This window comes from Pelobates fuscus, chromosome 4, assembly GCF_036172605.1.
Source record: "Pelobates fuscus isolate aPelFus1 chromosome 4, aPelFus1.pri, whole genome shotgun sequence".
NCBI lineage: Eukaryota > Metazoa > Chordata > Amphibia > Anura > Pelobatidae > Pelobates > Pelobates fuscus.
The window spans coordinates 243,986,505-244,004,713 of NC_086320.1; the positions used below are offsets into that span (position 1 = coordinate 243,986,505).

General features: G+C 41.6%; 1 protein-coding gene across 2 annotated transcripts in view; it reads left to right on the plus strand.

Annotated features, from left to right (window-relative positions):
• CLPTM1L (CLPTM1 like) overlaps positions 1–18,209 on the plus strand; it is a 469,239-nt gene that overhangs the window by 246,517 nt on the left and 204,513 nt on the right. For both annotated transcript variants that reach the window (XM_063452024.1, XM_063452023.1), the window contains exon 11: positions 10,751–10,816. In XM_063452024.1, coding sequence (XP_063308094.1) covers positions 10,751–10,816 — 66 coding nt within the window. The remainder of the gene's footprint in view (positions 1–10,750; positions 10,817–18,209) is intronic.

Consider the following 18,209-nt stretch of genomic DNA (forward strand, 5'->3'; position numbering starts at 1 on the left):
GTAGTGTGTTTATATAATTCAGTGTGTGTTTGTGTAGTGTGTTTATATAATTCAGTGTGTGTTTGTGTAGTGTGTTTATATAATTCAGTGTGTGTTGTGTAGTGTGTTTATATAATGCACACTACACACACACTCTGCATTATATACATACACTATACAAACACACACACTCTGCATTATATAAACACACTACATTCACTATACACACACTACACAAATACACACACTCTGCATTCCTTATATACACACACTACACAAACACACACACTTTGCATTTAGTATATACAGCATTCACTTTACACACACACTGCACTTTACGCACACTACCCACACACTACACAAACACACTAGACAAATACACACTGCATCCACTAGACAAATACACACTGCATCCACTACACAAACACACATTGCATCCACAACACAAACACACACTGCATCCACAACACTCACACTACACAAACACACACTGCATCCACTACACACACACTAAACAAACACTGCATCCCCTACACACACACTACACAAACATACACAGCTCCCCTCTCTAAACACACTGCATCCACTACATGTGGCATGTATATTTTGTGCATTTACCTTTAGAAATAGTTTTTATTTTCCAAAATGGTAAATGTACAGAATATCGGCTATCGGCCTGAAAGTTCACAGAATATCGGTATCGGTATCGGCTCTAAAAAATCAATATCGGTCGATCCCTACATCATACTCCATTAAAAAGGTTCTGAAAGGTATATCAAAGGTGTAACCTCCACTCACTATCACTAGATTACCTATAGACGGGCCGATCTTCAGATCACTTAGCAATTTCCTTGACACAGCCCCATTCGATAGCAACACAAACACGCTGATCAAATCTGCTATATATCTCGCTTTCTATGGTTTTCTCAGACCTAGAGAGTTCACCGTGGTTTGTCAAGGAGATATCACGCTAAGCCTTAAAACAGCACACCTCACTAAGATAGAGGATCACTACCTACTTTTGATCCCTACAACAAAAACCAACCAGTCACTACACCCTACGATAATTCCTCTCTTCCCTACTGATAATGCCTGGTGTCCGGTAAAGGTACTAGACCACCTACGGTCAACTCTTCACGCACACCTACCAGACTCTCCGCTCTTAACACTACAAGGGCACCCGCTGACCACGGCAAAATTGATGTTACATGTCAGAACTGTTATCTAAGCTCGGACACAACCCGGCTGTTTTCTCCGGGCACTCCTTCCGCATAGGAGCCTCCTCAGCAGCCTCTAGCACAAACACACCGGTCCACATCATCAAGAGACTGGGGCGATGGTAATCCTCCATATATAATGCATATATTCCACAACCGGAGAAAGAGTTTCGCCAAGCTTTCAGGAACTTGGTCTTGTAAAATGCAATAAAGTGTGTATTTTCTCCAATTTATCTTTTGCCCTCTTTTATTTACAGGCCCACTCGTACGTTGGTTTCGGCACACCACAACACACTTTGCTCACAGATACTATCCATTACGTATTCAAATTCCGAGCACAAGTAGAAAGGCCATTAGGCCTGAATTTGTGGGAGGAGTAAGTCCCCTACTTAAACTCCCAGCCCCTACTTACCTCTGCCGTTCAGCTGATTGTCCCCACCCACCTACACCCGGTTACAAATACATTCTCCTTGGTGGGCCCTCTTTTATTTACAGGCCCACTCGTACATTGGTTTCGGCACACCACAACCAACTTTGCTCACAGATACTATCCATTACGTATTAAAATTCTGAGCACAAATATATATCTACACACACATACACACTTCTGGGTTATTTATTTACACATGTGATGTGGTAAAGGGTATGTTAGAAATATGGCTTAGTCAAAATAATGAAGGTGTTCGATTTATACAACACTGACTCCAGTTACATACTCTAACAAGGAGTAAAACAACAAAAGTGGGGAACACAGGTTGCTTCAAATAACAATAAAATGATGTTCGTACTTGGTACCTAAGTAACAACAGATGGTGGAAATATGAGCTACAGAGTCCCAAAAGATAGTTCTTAACCCCTTAACGCCGTTACGGCGTTCTCTGCCGTCGCGGCTTTAAAGGGCTTTAAAGCCGTTGCGGCGGCATAGAACGCCGTAACGGCTTGCAGCCCCAGGAGTTGAGGTGTACTTACCTCCGCCGTGATCCTCTTCTGGGGGGCTGCCTGAGAGCCCAGGCAGCCCCCCTCCGGCAAATGAGGCCCCCGGAGGCCATGTGATCGCTCTCAAAGAGCGATCACATGGCCCCCTATAGCTGGCTATGGATCTGCCAGCAGGGGGACTGTCTAAAATATCAGACAGTCCCCCTGCTGGTAGGTAGTGTAAAAAAAATAAATATTAAAATGTTATAAAATAAATTAAATGCCTTTTTATATATATATAATTTGTATATATATTATATATATAATATATATACATATTATATATATGTAACGTCATACGTAATGTATATTAATATTAGTATATATATTAGTATTAAAATACACTTAGAATGACGTTACATATATATAATATGTGTATATATATAATAGATCTACATATATATATATATTATATATATATATACGTATAATTACAATAATAAATAAATAAAATAATAAAATAAATAAATAAAATATTGAAACAAAATTTAAAATAAATTATATATTCATATGTAATTTCATTCTAACTTTATTTTGTTATTAATATATATATATTGGAAACAGAATACACTTAGAATAACATTCTATATATATCTATCTATATATAAAATACAAATAACCGCAAATATATATATATAGAGATAAATACATATAATTACATAAAAGATTACATTAGTATACACGTAGAATTTATATACCTATAAATGCATATATATTAAAATTCTACGTGTATATTTAAGTAATTTTTTAACATAATTATGTAATTTGATTAATTAAAATTTGATTGACATGCCTGACAACACAGGGAGAAAGTGCAGAGAATTTAATTCGCAAGCACTATATTTGACCCTGTAACTCTCCAAGACACCATAAAACCTGTATATAGGGGGTACTGTTTTACTCTGGAGACTTCGCTGAACTCAAATATTAGTGTTTAAAACTGGTAAATTGTATTACAACGATGATATTTTAAGTAAAAGTGACGTTTTTTGCATTTTTTACAAACAAACGGCACTTTTATGGACTATATTATTGTTGTAATATGTTTTACTGTTTTAAAACACTAATATTTGTGTTTAGTGAAATCTCCCGAGAATAACAGTACCCCCATGTACAGGTTTTATGGTGTTTTGGAAAGTTAGAGAGTCACATATAAGAATTGCATTTCATTATTTAGACATTGAAATTTGCCAGATTAGTTATGTTGCCTTTGAGACCGTATGGTAGCCCAGGAATAAGAATTACCCCCATGATGGCATACCATTTGCAAAAGTAGACAACCCAAGGTATTGCAAATGCGGTATGTGCCACTTAGTCACAAACACTGGCCAAATATTAGTTTTTTGCTTTTTTCACACAAAAACAAATATGAACGCTAACTTTGGCCAGTGTTTGTGACTAAGTGGCTACTAAAAAAGACTAAACATACCCCACGTTCAATACTTTGGGTTGTCTACTTTTTCAAATGGTATGCCATTATGGGGGTAATTCTCATTCCTGGGCTACCACACCGTCTCAAAGGTAACATTACTAATCTGGCAAATTTCAATTTGAAAATGGAACGTTCTATATTTGACCCTGTAACTTTCCAAAACACCATAAAATCTGTTAATGGGGGGTACTGTTGTACTCGTGAGACATCGCTGATTACAAATATGTGCATTTTGTTGCAGTAAAACCTAACAGTATTATGACATTTACCGCTAAAATGTGAGGCGGAACTACAAATTTTTAAAAAAAATAAAAATTTCTCAGTTTTTTTAAATTTTATTCATAATAAATTGTTTCATATACAAATATTTTATATGAAATGAAAGCCCTGTTTCTCCTGAACAAAATATATAATAAGTGTGGGTGCATTTAATATGAAAGAGGTGAACAAACATATAGCGCAAATTCCAGTTTTTGTTTACGTTTTGTTTTGATCAGAACGTGCACTATTGACTCCGTCCTGAAGGGGTTAATTGGCAACAAAAAATCTTCATAAGGAAGGTAAATATGACAGGTAGTTCAGTATAATTACCAATTCAAGTACCGTGATATGCAATCACAGTAAACAACAAAAAGAACAATATAATGGTATAGTATATGTAACTGAGAAAGACAATATAAAATAGTTGGAAATACTCACAAACAAGGAGCAATCTATTAGCTCACCTGCATCAATGTCTGACAATATAATCCTTGTCATAGGATATGTGGGGGATAATCAGTCAGGATCTTTGCAGGAGCATGGGTACGTCCTATGACACTTTTAGAACATGCGCCTGACACTTGAAATATATAAAAGTGGAGAGGAATCCAATTATGCAATCCAGTAAAATCAGCCAAAGGGTATTCATTTAAAAAGGGGGGTAAATACACTCAAGAGCCTTCAATTCAGCTCTTAGTGAAAGCATGAAGCAGTATATATATATATATATATATATATGGGTGAGGGCCCTAAATAAAGATGGGGGGGACCTACTGTCCTCTCCCCCGGCCCCCACCCCTGAGCGGTGGGTGGGGGCCCTAAATAAAGATAGGGGGGACCTACTGCCCCCCCCTGACTCCCACCCCTGCGCGGTGGGTGGGGGCCCTAATAAAATAATAATGGGGGGGACCTACTGTCCTCCCCCCTGGCCCCCACCCCTGAGCGGTGGGTGGGGGCCCTAAATAAAGATAGGGGGGGACCTACTCTCCTCCCCCTCGGCCCCCACCCCTGAGCGGTGGGTGGGGGCTCTAAATAAAGATAGGGGGGGGGCTACTGTCCTCCCCCCTGGCCCCCACCCCTGCGCGGTGGGTGGGGGCCCTAAATTAAGCCCCCCCCCCATCAAGGTGACTAGGGGTCCCAAGCCCCTAGTCACCCCCCCCCGCCCAAAAATTCTATCCCCTACCTACCCCACTCACCCTAAAAATAGTGAGGGGGGAATAAAATAAAAAAATAAACTTACCATTTGACTTCTTCATTTTTCTAAATTCTTCTTTCTTCAGCCCCCAAAAAGGGCAAATAAAAATCCATCATAGCCGTCCAAAAAGAGGGGTGTCCCACTTGACGCGTTTCGCCTTTTAAAAAGCCTCTGGAGAGGCGAAACGCGTCAAGTGGGACACCTCTCTTTTTGGACATTTGTATTTATACTTTTATATGTTATATTTTTATAATAAATAGTCTATTTTATTACATTTAGACATTTATCTTTTATTATTTTATTTGCATTTGATGTCCTGCTGACTACCTGGTGCCATCATATCCTTAGGTGGGGATAGTACCACCCATGCTGTGATTACTAGAGCAGGTCTTGCTCTACAAATTGTAAGTACATTACTTTATCCTACTACCCTGGGCAGGGGTGGGGGCCAGAGGGGTAGGACAGTAGGTCCCCCCCTTATTGTTTTATTAGGGCCCCTCACCGCGCAGGGGTGGGGGCCAGGGGGGAGGACAGTAGGTCCCCCCCTTATTGTTTTATTAGGGCCCCCACCCACCGCGCAGGGGTGGGGGCCAGGGGGGGAGGACGGTAGGTCCCCCCCTTATTGTTTTATTAGGGCCCCCACCCACCGTGCAGGGGTGGGGGCCAGGCGGGAGGACAGTAGGTCCCCCCCATCTTTAACCCCTGCGGGGGGGGGGGGGGGCGGCTATTAGTTTTTTTTGTTTTTTTTTACAGTGAGCAGCCACAGGCTGCTCACTGCTTACTAGACATGCCCCTACTCGCGGTATAGCGAGTAGGGGCATATTATTTACTAATACTAAGTAATCTTTACTTAGTATTAGTAAATTTGGCTGAAAGACCAATTTAGGTCTTTCAGCCTTTTAGTAGATAGCTCCCTGATACCGTGGGAATTAGGGAGTTATCTACTAAGCGGCTGCAAGATGCAGCCACAGCAATGAATAGGATCGGAGTTTCATTCATTAGAATTAAATTCCGATACGAACAAAGTACCGAATTGCATCCTAACACGAATGGAGAAACTCTTCTCATTCTGTTAGGATGCAATTCGGCAGTTTTGCCGGCGTTCTGTCTAAGTGACAGGACGTTCGGCAATACTGACAGGAAGCATTGTGGGAACAGGGAGGAAAGCTAGGGATCATGGGAAAATTGCTCTGACCAGCGGAAATGAAGCACACTTTGCTCCTCCGCTGGTCAGAGCTGGTCAAGCGGAGGAATCCTCCATAAGGCAAAGAGTCCCTACTTTGTCTTATGATTTTAAAGAAAACTAAAGAAGACAAGAAGAAAAGAATAACAGATCCTGAGAGAGGGGGAGAAGAGGAAGAGATTGAGGAAAGGTAAGTTCGGCATGACAGTGCCGCTTTAAGCTCACAGGTCTATAATTTCCAGGCAAGGATTTTGAACCCTTTTTGAATATAGGAACCACATCTGCCTTCCTCCAATCCTCCGGAACACTTCCTGAAAGAAAAGAATCTTGAAAGATTAAAAACAGAGGTTCACTTATTTCTACACTTAGTTCTTTAAGTACACGTGGATGGATACCGTCAGGCCCTGGAGCTTTGTTTATATTAACTTTCTTTAGTTGCTGCAGCACCTTGTCTTGAGTTAACAAATTACAATTATTCTACAAGTTTTCAGTAGCAATCATTTGCACATCTATTGCCATGGGTTCTTCCTTAATATATACAGAGGAGAAATAGTTATTTAAAATTCCTGCCTTTTCCTGGTCTTCATTGACTAACATCCCCGTTTCAGTTTTTAGTGTACCTACACTTTCATTTTTGGGTTTTTTAGACTTTCTCTACTTAAAAAATGCTTTGGGGTTGGTTTAGCTCTCTTTAGCTATCATTTTTTAATTTTGAAGTTTAGCAAGTCTAATTGCATTTTTGCATGCATTATTTGCTTCCTTATATCTTTTATAAGATGCATCTGATTTGTCCGATTTAAATGCTTTAAATGCCTGGTATAACAATAGGCATAAAATATGACAAATTTCTGGTACAATAACCACAATAAAGATAATCTCTAAATTACTTGTCTTAGGGTAATGACTTAGCAGTCCATTCAGAAATGATCTACCAGTAGGGGTCAGTATACTTTAATAGTATAGGCTTCAATACAAGTAAATAATAATTTAAAAAAAAAATGTTAGTAACGGTATTCAAACTTCAATGTCTACATTAATTTCCAAAGGAGTTACATGCATAAGTTACAGATAATTCCTCTAGAATTTAAATGACTATTGTTTCAATAAAGAAAATTATTTACAGTAATGCTACAGGAACTTTTAAATCCAGCTTTAGAAACCTTTCTCAACCAGAATGTACACAGAACATTAACTCACTCACTGCTGGCTTTGAGTCTCACAAAGTAATTACTTTAGTTATTGCAAACAAAATACAATGTTTCATCTCACGCAGATAGTCAAATTAACTATTTTTTTATTTTTTTCTATAAATTATTTTTTTTATTGTGCAAGTGATATCAAACGAGCCTGTGTTGCCACAACAGCAGTCACTAGCTTAATAGAATCATACATTGTCAAACATGGCAAATAGATAGTCTGCACAGTTTTATATTATTAATAAACAGGCGTTAATCTGATAAGACAACAATAAGAGATATAGCAACGTAAATATGAAATAACATATGATTAGATCTAGAGGTTAAAGCTTTGCTATTCAGGCTTACTGTGTTAACATTGCTTGGGTGAGCAATCATTCTAGCGTGGTATCACATTAGGTAGGCATTAATTAACGCAGCACTTTTTATATCTGCATTGATATTGCTTTTCGGGCATTTTCTCCTGGTCTGTTAATCAGGACATGTTAGGAATACGATTAGATAGGACAAAGTTCCATAAAACAGCATTTGGTCTGCGCTTTAAATTATGGTCATTCAATGTTGTGGGGTCAGGATTATAGGGAGGTTCATGCTTAGGATTACTTGCTTAAGAAGTGAACATTAGTATGTTCCTCAACGCTTAATACACAACATATGTAACTCAGTATAGATTCTCACATTAACCCCTGAAGGGCACATGACGTGTAACATGTCATGATTCTCTTTTATTACAGAAGTTTGGTCCTTAAGGGGTTAAAGAAACAGGTGAAAGCTCCTATAGCATTGCATTTCTTTTAAAAAAAGGGATACTCTTATGTTTAGGTCGATAATAGCGCGTTTTAAATGAAAAAGTAAACCAACAGTGTTTCGCCATATATAAACAGGCTTGGGTTGCCACCTTAATTTATGCTGGCAAGCGGTCTAATGCGTATGCCGTTCAGATTATCACATTGTAGAAACAAGGCTAAAACTCTGTGGGACGTAAAGTAAAATAACAACAGGTTAAAGACTATTACTGTACGCTTATCTAACATTTAAAATGCAGGTCTTATGTTATAAGGCATGGTGAGAGACTCCAGTTATAGCAAGGTATATGCCTGACAGGCACCAATCATGTGCCTACGCTCATTCGATCCCCTCTGTGTGCCCGCTGTCTCGGTGTTGATTCCACAGCTCTGTACCGGCGGGAGTCAACAGGTGAGGTGCGGGATATTACCGCTTCAGGTGATGTCCGCTGATCTTTCTATGGCGTTGTCTGTGTCCAGTTTGATGGGAGGTATCTCGACATTTTTGGCTGTGTAGTTTGGCCTGATTCGTTGTTTGCTGGGACCGCTGAGTAATAGGCTGGTCGAGTCCTATTCTGTGGCTTGAGATCGTGAGTTTCGTCATTTGAGGGAACTTGCACCGTTTCACGCCATTTTGAGCTTCGGTTCTGTTTCAGTCTGGCGGCGCTCTGGAGTCGCGAGGAATTCCTCTGCAGGGTGTGCCGGGTAGCCGGGCGGATCCACGCTGCCACCTCTCTCATCGCCGGCCTGTAAAGCTGTCTCCGGGCATTGAGCTTTGCCCATAGGTAGTTGCGTAGTGGGTCGATGAACTCCAGTGCGTGCTTGGGTGGTTTAGGGAGTGTGTGTTTGGTCCTAAGCTGCGTCTGTGCCGCCATCTTGGCTGGGCCCTGTAGGTCTCGTTTGGTTGAATGTTTTGTCGTCGTAATGCAGAGTTTGCTAGCTTATTTGTTGCTTGATTGTGCCGGGATATCCCTCACCGGCAAGGGGGATGAACGTGGTCTTGAGCGTTGCAGCGATTCCCCGCAGGTTTGCTGGCCTGCACTCACTAGTAGGCCACAACTCTGTGTCTGCTTCAGAGTGCCTCTCCGAGCCCGGTGGTCCAGTCAGTTAAGACTCGGGGTGCCACCGCTGCTCTGCTGCGCTAGATTAGTGAACTTGGTGTGATTTATTAAGTATAAGTCGCTGGTTTTCAGGTTTTCACATGTAGCTCTAGTTTAGTGTGACCAGTCTGCTCGGCGGTCAGGCCCCGCCCCCAAATAAACTTTTCTTTACCATCCTATATCCATAAGAAAATCCTAAGCCTTAAAATTGACTTACTGCAGTGATTTAACACTAATTACAACTCATTGTAATCCCCTACTTACTAAGGATGTGTCTAATAGCTTGATATGCTAGACTTGGCAATTTACCAGCAAGTATATATCATTTTTAATTTCAGCTGCAGTCTGAAATCCCAAATTATATAGGATTCCCTCAGCTAACTATGATTCCAAAATCTGAAATCTAATCCACATTATCCAGGTATATTTCTGGTTTTAGTAAAAATTTAATTAAGCCAGTCTTATTTATCACTTTAATTTGTTTAATACTATTTTGATGTACTTGAGATATAATACAATGGATGTATGAGAGTGAGGTAAAAGTGTTTAAAGATAAAGGATTTAGTATGAGAATAGCAAAGTAAGAGCAGTTCTGCAAAAAAAAAGTCCAGAGTTGGTCTGGCTGACAAAGAAATTAAAACAAGAATTCTAGTGGGAAAAGAGGTGTGTTAGAGTAAGTATTCCCAAGAGTGTATATCTCAGTTTATTCTGTGTTCTTACTTTTAGCTCTATTTTTCACTACATTTTTTTTTTTTTTTAAAGTAACCAATGGAATCAGATGGGTGCACACAATTATAATGATTGCTGACCTTATCCTAGTGGTCAATTTATTGATTATGACCAAGAGATTGTGCAATTGTATCAATAATATTTTTATCACCAATTCCAATTACCACTGTCCTAAAGGGTTAACTACTTTTGATGACGGATTTTACCAAGAAAATCCATTATCGTAATAGCCCTTGAATCAAAAGTAGGTGTCAGATCAAGTACATTTTGCCTGGTTTTACCACACAAAAAGTTGTAATTTTGTGCTATAAAATATTTATTTGACATATCTGGACTTTGGCTTAACCCATGGAATCAATCTAACCTTGTAGTGATGTCGGTTATGTATTCTAATTTTATGTATGTCTTTTTTTTTTTCCAGTTACACTGTCCTATTCTATGGGGCTATGTGTGTCTTTGTTAGTAATAGGTTATAACATGTAATGTATATATCTTTTTACACACAGCAAGCTAATGTTAGAGTTTAATAATAGTGAGATCTACCCGTTAGTATTCTATCTATTATACATTCAAATTATCAACGTAGTACTATGTTATATATAGTTAAACATCATCATATGGTATAGTATATATATGTGTGTGTAATATATGGGCTTGGGTTAAACTATTTCCTAATGTATTTATTTATTAATACTTAGGTTTGGAAAGTTAAAAAAGCCATGAAGATAACGTTTCAGTGGAGAGGCTTGGCACCATTGATTGAGGTGAGAGTGTGTATTTTTGTATATGTATACTTTAATATAAAACATAATTTTTTTTTTACAAAACAAAATTACAGCAAGAAGAAGAAAACGTATACCACCGGAGATAAAAAAAAAAAAAAATTATATAGGTACAGATATAAAAGATTTCTTATCATCCGCATAGATACAAGTGGGGTACTTTTTTTCTTGAGCACTGTTGGAACTAGACGGGGATACTCGTTTTGGGTAAAAATGCAATCCAACTGAATTTAGGGCTGATCTGGTGATGATTCATATTTCAGATTTCTGAGCTGCCATACATAAGAATCAGTTTGGCAAGGGCCACAATCAGAAATGTTGGGGCCCCTAACATAGCTCAAGGTCTGGGGCCTGCCACCAAGCCTGCCCTCACGGCCCGCCTCCAATTCCACCCACAAGGATGCAGTGTGTGTGAAGTGGATATGGTGTGTGTTTGTGTATTGGATGCAGTGTGTGTAAAGGGGATATGGTGTGTGTCAGTGCATGTGTGTAGTGGATGCAGTGCGTGTGTGTGTAGTGGATGCACTGTGTTTATATTGTGTGTAGATATATATATTTATATATATATATATGTGTGTGTGCGTGTGTGTGTGTGTGTGTGTGTGTATAATATATATAAATATATATAATAAACAATACACAAGATCCAGCGCACTCTACTAAACAGCAACTTCAATGTTGACAGATTTTATTCGTTTTTAAAAGTTTTTTAAAAAAACACCTACGGTAATCTAGGCAAAAAAAATAATGGGGATTTAGTTACATTATATGATCATACATTGCATAAGCCTGCCACAACGTCAATGTACCCCATCTTTGGCAGGTCCTACTCTCAAAGTCTAATGCCTGCTCTTATGAGATTAACCCACTTACTTGGGAAAAAAAATCCATCTGAGGCTCTCTGCAGTACAAGGCTAAATAGGGACCTGAGATGAGGCACCTGTAACAGGGAGGGGTGCAAAACCAAGGAGTTGGCTAGACTCCCAAATCAGGCCACCACTTCTATATATGAAACATGGGGGATGGTTGCACTCACCTGAACATGCTTAAATGGGGTGCTGCTGGGGGCCATATTATACAATAAACAATACACAAGATCCAGCGCACTCTCCTATCTACTAAACAGCAACTTCAATGTTGACAGATTTTATTAGTTTTTAAAAGTTTTTTTTAAAAACACCTAATCTAGGCAAAAAAATAAAAAAAATAATGGGGATTTAGTTACATTATATGATCATGCATTGCATAAGCGTGCCACAACGTCAATGTACCCCATCTTTGGCAGGTCCTACTCTCACAGTCTAATGTTTGCTCTTATGAGATTATATATATAATGTGTGTGTATATATATTTGTGTTGTGTGCAGCAACCGACGATGCAGTAGGCCTGAAATAAAAGAGGACCTACCTTATATAAATATAATAGAAAGAGGGAAGTGGTGGGGCAAATCACCTGACTTGAGACGGTAGTGAGGAGGGGACTGGCGCTCCATAAGAAGGGAATCCAAGCCCCGACCACAACTACAGGCCTAACCTTCCATTTGTGTTCAGGACATTAAAAGCCGTAGAGCTAGAGGTACAAAACATGCAGGGATGAGGCAAAGTCGGTTGTGGTGTCCTTGAACCGACAATGTGGTAGGCCTGAAATAAGAGGGCAAAAAGAGATAGCATAACAAACTTTATTCAGCCTACAAATACAACAAAGCTACATCACACAATCATGTTATGGAAAGCTCAACGTACTTCTTGTATAGGTTGAGGCATGTATCTAGTGTAGCCAGCGGACTTCCACCGACCTAACGTCTTAATAATGTGTACCAGAATATTTCTCTTGGAAGTTGTGGCAGCGGCTCCTATACAGAATGAATGGCCCAAGTAATTTTCTGGGTTAACACCTAACCGTACCAATGATATTCTAACATAAAGCATAAATCTACTTGCAGTGAGTGTATTCCCATGTAAAGCAAGCAGTGGTTGATTCGGTGAACTTTGTCTGGAGGTAAGGTAGTGATCAAAAACTTTAACGGTGCACCATTGATTGCTTGTGGGATAATACAGAATGTTTACTGTCTGACCCCTTCCGCTAGTTTTCGTATGATGTAGAGAAAGTATGTAGTGGTCGTCTGATTTCACCAGATGTGAGAGGAGTTAGAGTTAGTGTTGGCGAATTCTCTCGGAGAAAACCATAGAATGCTAAATAAATGGCAGTTTTAATTACGTGATTTGTCTGGGTTTCAAATGCTGAGGCATCTAGGAGGTCTGAAAGTGACTGGAACAGGTGATTGTGGATTGGTAGTCTATAAGGTGTAGGTATAGGTGTGTAATCTTTGATACCTTTCAATATGGCTTTAACCTGGAAGGATGAAAAGAACCTTTGTTTGATAGGCCATGTGGTGAGGATATGATGTTGGATGCCGGTAAGCTATAATTTAATAGTGTTGTGTGGCGGCACCCCAGGTATAAGAAGGGGTTTCCCCCAAGTATGAAGTCTGTTACTGAATAATCCCAAATGCTGAACGGGAACCTTGAATACATTTCCCCCTAAGCACGAGTTGAGGCTCTGTGTTGAGGGTCAAACATGAACTGGTTTAATGAGTGCCACAGGCTGGCTTTTCTGCAGGTCCTCCAGCAAGGGATACTCCCACAGGGACCTTGTGGAGGACTGGAATACAGTTACAGTAGCCAATCAAAAATGCAATACAATGGGAAAACATTCACACACAAACCGTGAAATCCCCCCATGTTTGACATATCCACAGATAGCTTGGATCTGAGCACTCAATATTTCCAAAAAGCGCTCAGATCCCACAAACAGTCAGATCACCACGGGGTTTAAGTGTTTTCACCGACCGTTCGGCATAATCTGTCCAGAATCAGTTCCATGGTTTTAAGTCCTCAGGGTCGGTCTGATTTGTGAGTTTTAAAAGTACCGAACGCCGCTGCATTTGTATGATTCTAAACAAAATTAAGTCCCAGCGGTGTTCGAAAATAGTTCCATGCGGTCAACAACAAAACACCACTGTGCGTTCGATAGTTTACGATGGCCGCCGCCATGTGTTCCTTCATACGAACGATGACCACACAGCTGACCGTTTGGGAGATGGAAGTGTCTGCGGATAACCACAGTGTGAAAGGGGGTCAAAAAGGTTAACAAGCAGCACAGTTCCTTACTGGGTGGTCGGTCTTTTGGTAAATTGTTTGGTTGAATGAAATAAAGTAGGGAAACAGACGAATAAAGGGAAAAAGGTTGAATAAACAGATGAACACAGCTCTAGTAATACTGCACCGACTGGGAGGTCTGTCACATGTTGAAGGATAGCTTTAGGTGAAGGTGTCAAAAGGAAATAAACGCAACCACAGTTTCCATAGAGAACTTGTCTATAATGTGGAGCAAAAATCTATTGAAAAATGAAAAGCCCTATCATGCGATTTCCTCGTGTTAGCGGAAATACCTAGTTGTGAGAGGTAACGCCCGTGAGCTAGTAGATTATCTAGTCCATGACCAGTTCCTGCCACTGCGGTTCCCAGAGTAGCAACCTGGACTGCTGTTGGCAATGCTGCCCGGAACTCCTGAAATTCGAGATCGAGACAAATGATCAGCTGCAACATTTTGAACTCCAGGAACATTGCACATATCAAAATAAAATGTGTCTAGCAGCTAGCCATGTCAACTTCCTCATGAATCGCGTGATGGTCACGGATGACGAGTGTGCCTTATTAACAGTATGGCATGTAGCCATGTTATCGGAAAAGCACCGTACCATATTACCTGACCAGCATGCGCCCCATTTGAATGCAGCTGCCACGAACGGCTAAAGTTCAAATAATGCCAAAGTGTGAATTCCGGAACCTCCTTAATTTAATCTGGCCAGTTACCCCACATCCACTTATTGCCAAATATTGCTGCAAAACCGGATGTGGCAGCAGCATCTGTCCAGATTGAAAAAGACTTGTCAGTTAAAATGACACTATAGTAACCAGAACAACCACAACTTATTGAATTTGTTCTAGTGAGTAGAATCAGTACCTTCAGGCTTTTTGCTGTTAACACTGTATTTTCAGAGAAAATGCAGTGCTCACATTACAGCCTAGTGATAACTTCACTGGCCACTCCTAAGATAGCTGTTAGAGATCCTTCCTGGGTCATGGCTGATTAAAATGCATCCAAACATTCAGTGTCTCCTCCCTCTGCATGCAGACTACTGAACTTTCCTCATAGAGATTCATCGATTCAATTCATCTCTATGAGGAGATGCTGATTGGCCAGGGCTGTGTTTGAATCATGCTTGCACTGCCCCTGATCTGCCTCTTTGTCAGCCAATCATATGGGGAAGCACTGTGATTGATCAGGCCACCACTTCTAATGATGTCAGCAGATTGCTTGTTTTTCTGAGCCTAGCATGCAGAGTTACAGCTTCAGGCTTGAATACAGTAAGATTTTGCTATATTTGTGGAGGCATGAGGGGCCCAGGGGGGCTAGATGGTGGTGTTAACACTATAGGGTCAGGAATACATGTTTGTGTTCCTGACCCTATAGTGCAGTGCTCCCCAACCTTTTTATCGCCGCGGACCGGTAAACATTTGATAATTTTTCCGTGGCCCGCTTGTTTTGATTTAATAAGACAAAAAAAAAAAACAGTCACATATATTAAAAAAAACACGCAGACACATACATAGTCAGAAAATCACAAACACAGTCACATAAAGACATAGACTCAAAATTGTGTGTATGTGTGTGTGAGCGGTGCAGTGTGTATGTGAGGGTGGCAGTGTGTGTGAGAGTTGCAGTGTGTGTGTGTTTGGGGCGATGTGTGTATGGGGGGCAGTGTTTGCGGGGCAGTGTGTGTAGTGTGTGTATGGGGCAGTGTTTGGGGGCAGTGTGTGTAGTGTGTGTATGGGGCAGTGTTTGTGGGGCTGTGTGTGTAGTGTGTGTATGGGGCAGTGTTTGTGGGGCAGTGTGTGTAGTGTGTGTATGGGGCAGTGTTTGGGGGCAGTGTGTGTAGTGTGTGTATGGGGGCTGTGTGTGTAGTGTGTGTATGGGGCAGTGTGTGTAGTGTGTGTATGGGGCAGTGTGTGTAGTGTGTGTATGGGGGCAGTGTGTGTAGTGTGTGTATGGGGCAGTGTTTGTGCGGCTGTGTGTGTAGTGTGTGTATGGGGCAGTGTTTGTGGGGCTGTGTGTGTAGTGTTTGTATGGGGCAGTGTGTGTAGTGTGTGTATGGGGCAGTGTGTGTAGGGCTGTGTGTGTAGTGTGTGTATGGGGCAGTGTGTGTATGGGGACAGTGTGTGTATGGGGAGTAAGGAGGGTAGGGAGGCTTTTTTTAATTTATTTAATTAAAAATAATATATTGATGTCCCCCCTCCCTTCTTACCTTTACTGGGAGGAGGGGGGACATTTCTTAGTCCCTGGTGGTCCGGTGGGGATTCCCTGGTGGTCCCAGTGGTGGTGAGATGAACTCTAGCCCAGTTACAGGGCTAGAGTTCACTCTCGCGAGATTTGGAGCGTTGCCGTGGTTACCGCGGCAACGCTCCAAATCTCGCGAGAGGAGGACCCGGAGGAGCTGCAGGTAAGAGCTCCCGGGTCCTCTCTCACTCCCTCCCCTGCCGGCTGTCAGCAATGTGCCTGCAGACCGGGGAGGGAGATCTCTGATCTCCCCTCCGGTCCGCAGGCACATTGCAGGGCTGGCACTTGGGCAATGCCAGCCCTGCATTAGCCGGCAGGCTCGCACACCCCTGGGCGGCCCGGTACCGTTTGATCCACGGACCGGTACCGGTCCGCGGCCCGGGGGTTGGGGAACACTGCTATAGTGATCCTTTAATACCGGAAGAAATATGCTTTTTCTATTCCAATTTAGCAGAAATTCCCTCCACATGCGTAAGTCAGCGATGGCATGCAGATCCAGCTCAATGCGGGAGGTATCCGACTGAAACTGAGGGAAAACACAAAGTAATCTGGATATAAATGACCTCCCTTGCGGAATGATCTTCATAGCAAAATTGAGGGAACCCAACAGTGATTGGAGTTCCCTCCTATTACAAAAACCTGCTTCAAGGTACTGGCCGATACATGATAGGATGCGCTCTATCTTTCCAGTGGGGAGGCTGGCTTGCAAATGAATGAAGTCCAAAACTACCCCTAGGAAATTGATAATAGTATCGGGACCTTCAGTTTTACTATATATATGTGTGTGTGTGTGTATATATATGTGTGTGTGTGTGTGTATATGTATATATGATCCTATATAAACCTACCCCTAACCTACTTACCTTTGTCGTGCAAGCTGTTTGTCTCTATAGTTACTTGCACTTCCGGTCGTTGTTCCCGCCATTCCTGCCTCGAACAAACACTCTGTCTTCAGCAGCTCCTGCCGCCGACCTCTGGGCTCGTCCACCGGCTGCCCTGCTGTATTCCTTACCCGTTACCCGGCTTCTTGCTTCCGGTCACGGGACCGGCACGCACACATAAGCATCAACAGGCCTAAAAACGCGGGGATAGGCTCCCTTTATTACTTACCGTAATCTTACTCACTACGATTACGTTCCTTCTAAGGCCTCACTTTGCCTTTGTATCTTTCACAATTAATGCACATTTGTGGGAATCCAGGGGCTTGTCTCAAAATATTTGGACCAACGTTCAGGTCCCTCAACTTACACTGGTTCTCATGCTACAGTTTCGCTGTTACACTCCTTTCCATACGTTCTAAATTTTTACACTTGGCATACCAATGGCACGCCTCAGGCCTGCTAGCATCCTTTTACCCCCTAGGTTCCTGGAATGGACCTGTTCTTCGCAGTATATATATATTTATACATATATATTGAAGTCACCCTGAACATTATCTAAATATACAGGACAAACACTCTAGGTCAGTATCTACATACGTTACATACATCCTTTCTAGAGACAAGCCCCGTCAGGTTAGAGAACTGGCTTTCAGGGTTTGGCGCTGGCCCTCGCTTTCCCAAATAATACTGCGGTCTGCGAGGTCTACACTCCCACCTCATACACGGAGGTTCAGCCCCACGACCAAATCATAGCTAGCCACCTCGCTCGCTCTTCTTTGGGCTACAGTTAGGGCTTCCCAAGTCAGGGCCACATGCTTTGAATCTCTTACTGTCACCGAGTGGCCAACATCCTGCCACCTTGTTTGGTGGCCACAAAATCCCCTCGGCCAAAATCATAGGTAGAGCCTCTCACCGCCACTTGGCAATAGCAGGGCCTCACCTGTCACTCGTATGCCCTAACCTATTATCTACATCTATTGACCCACTTATGGTGGACCACCTGTCCACAGGTGTGGACCACCTGTCCACAGCAATCATATACTGGTTTCACGATCGGCCCTTTTCGGTCTGCACGTTTTCTCATCTTGGTGTAC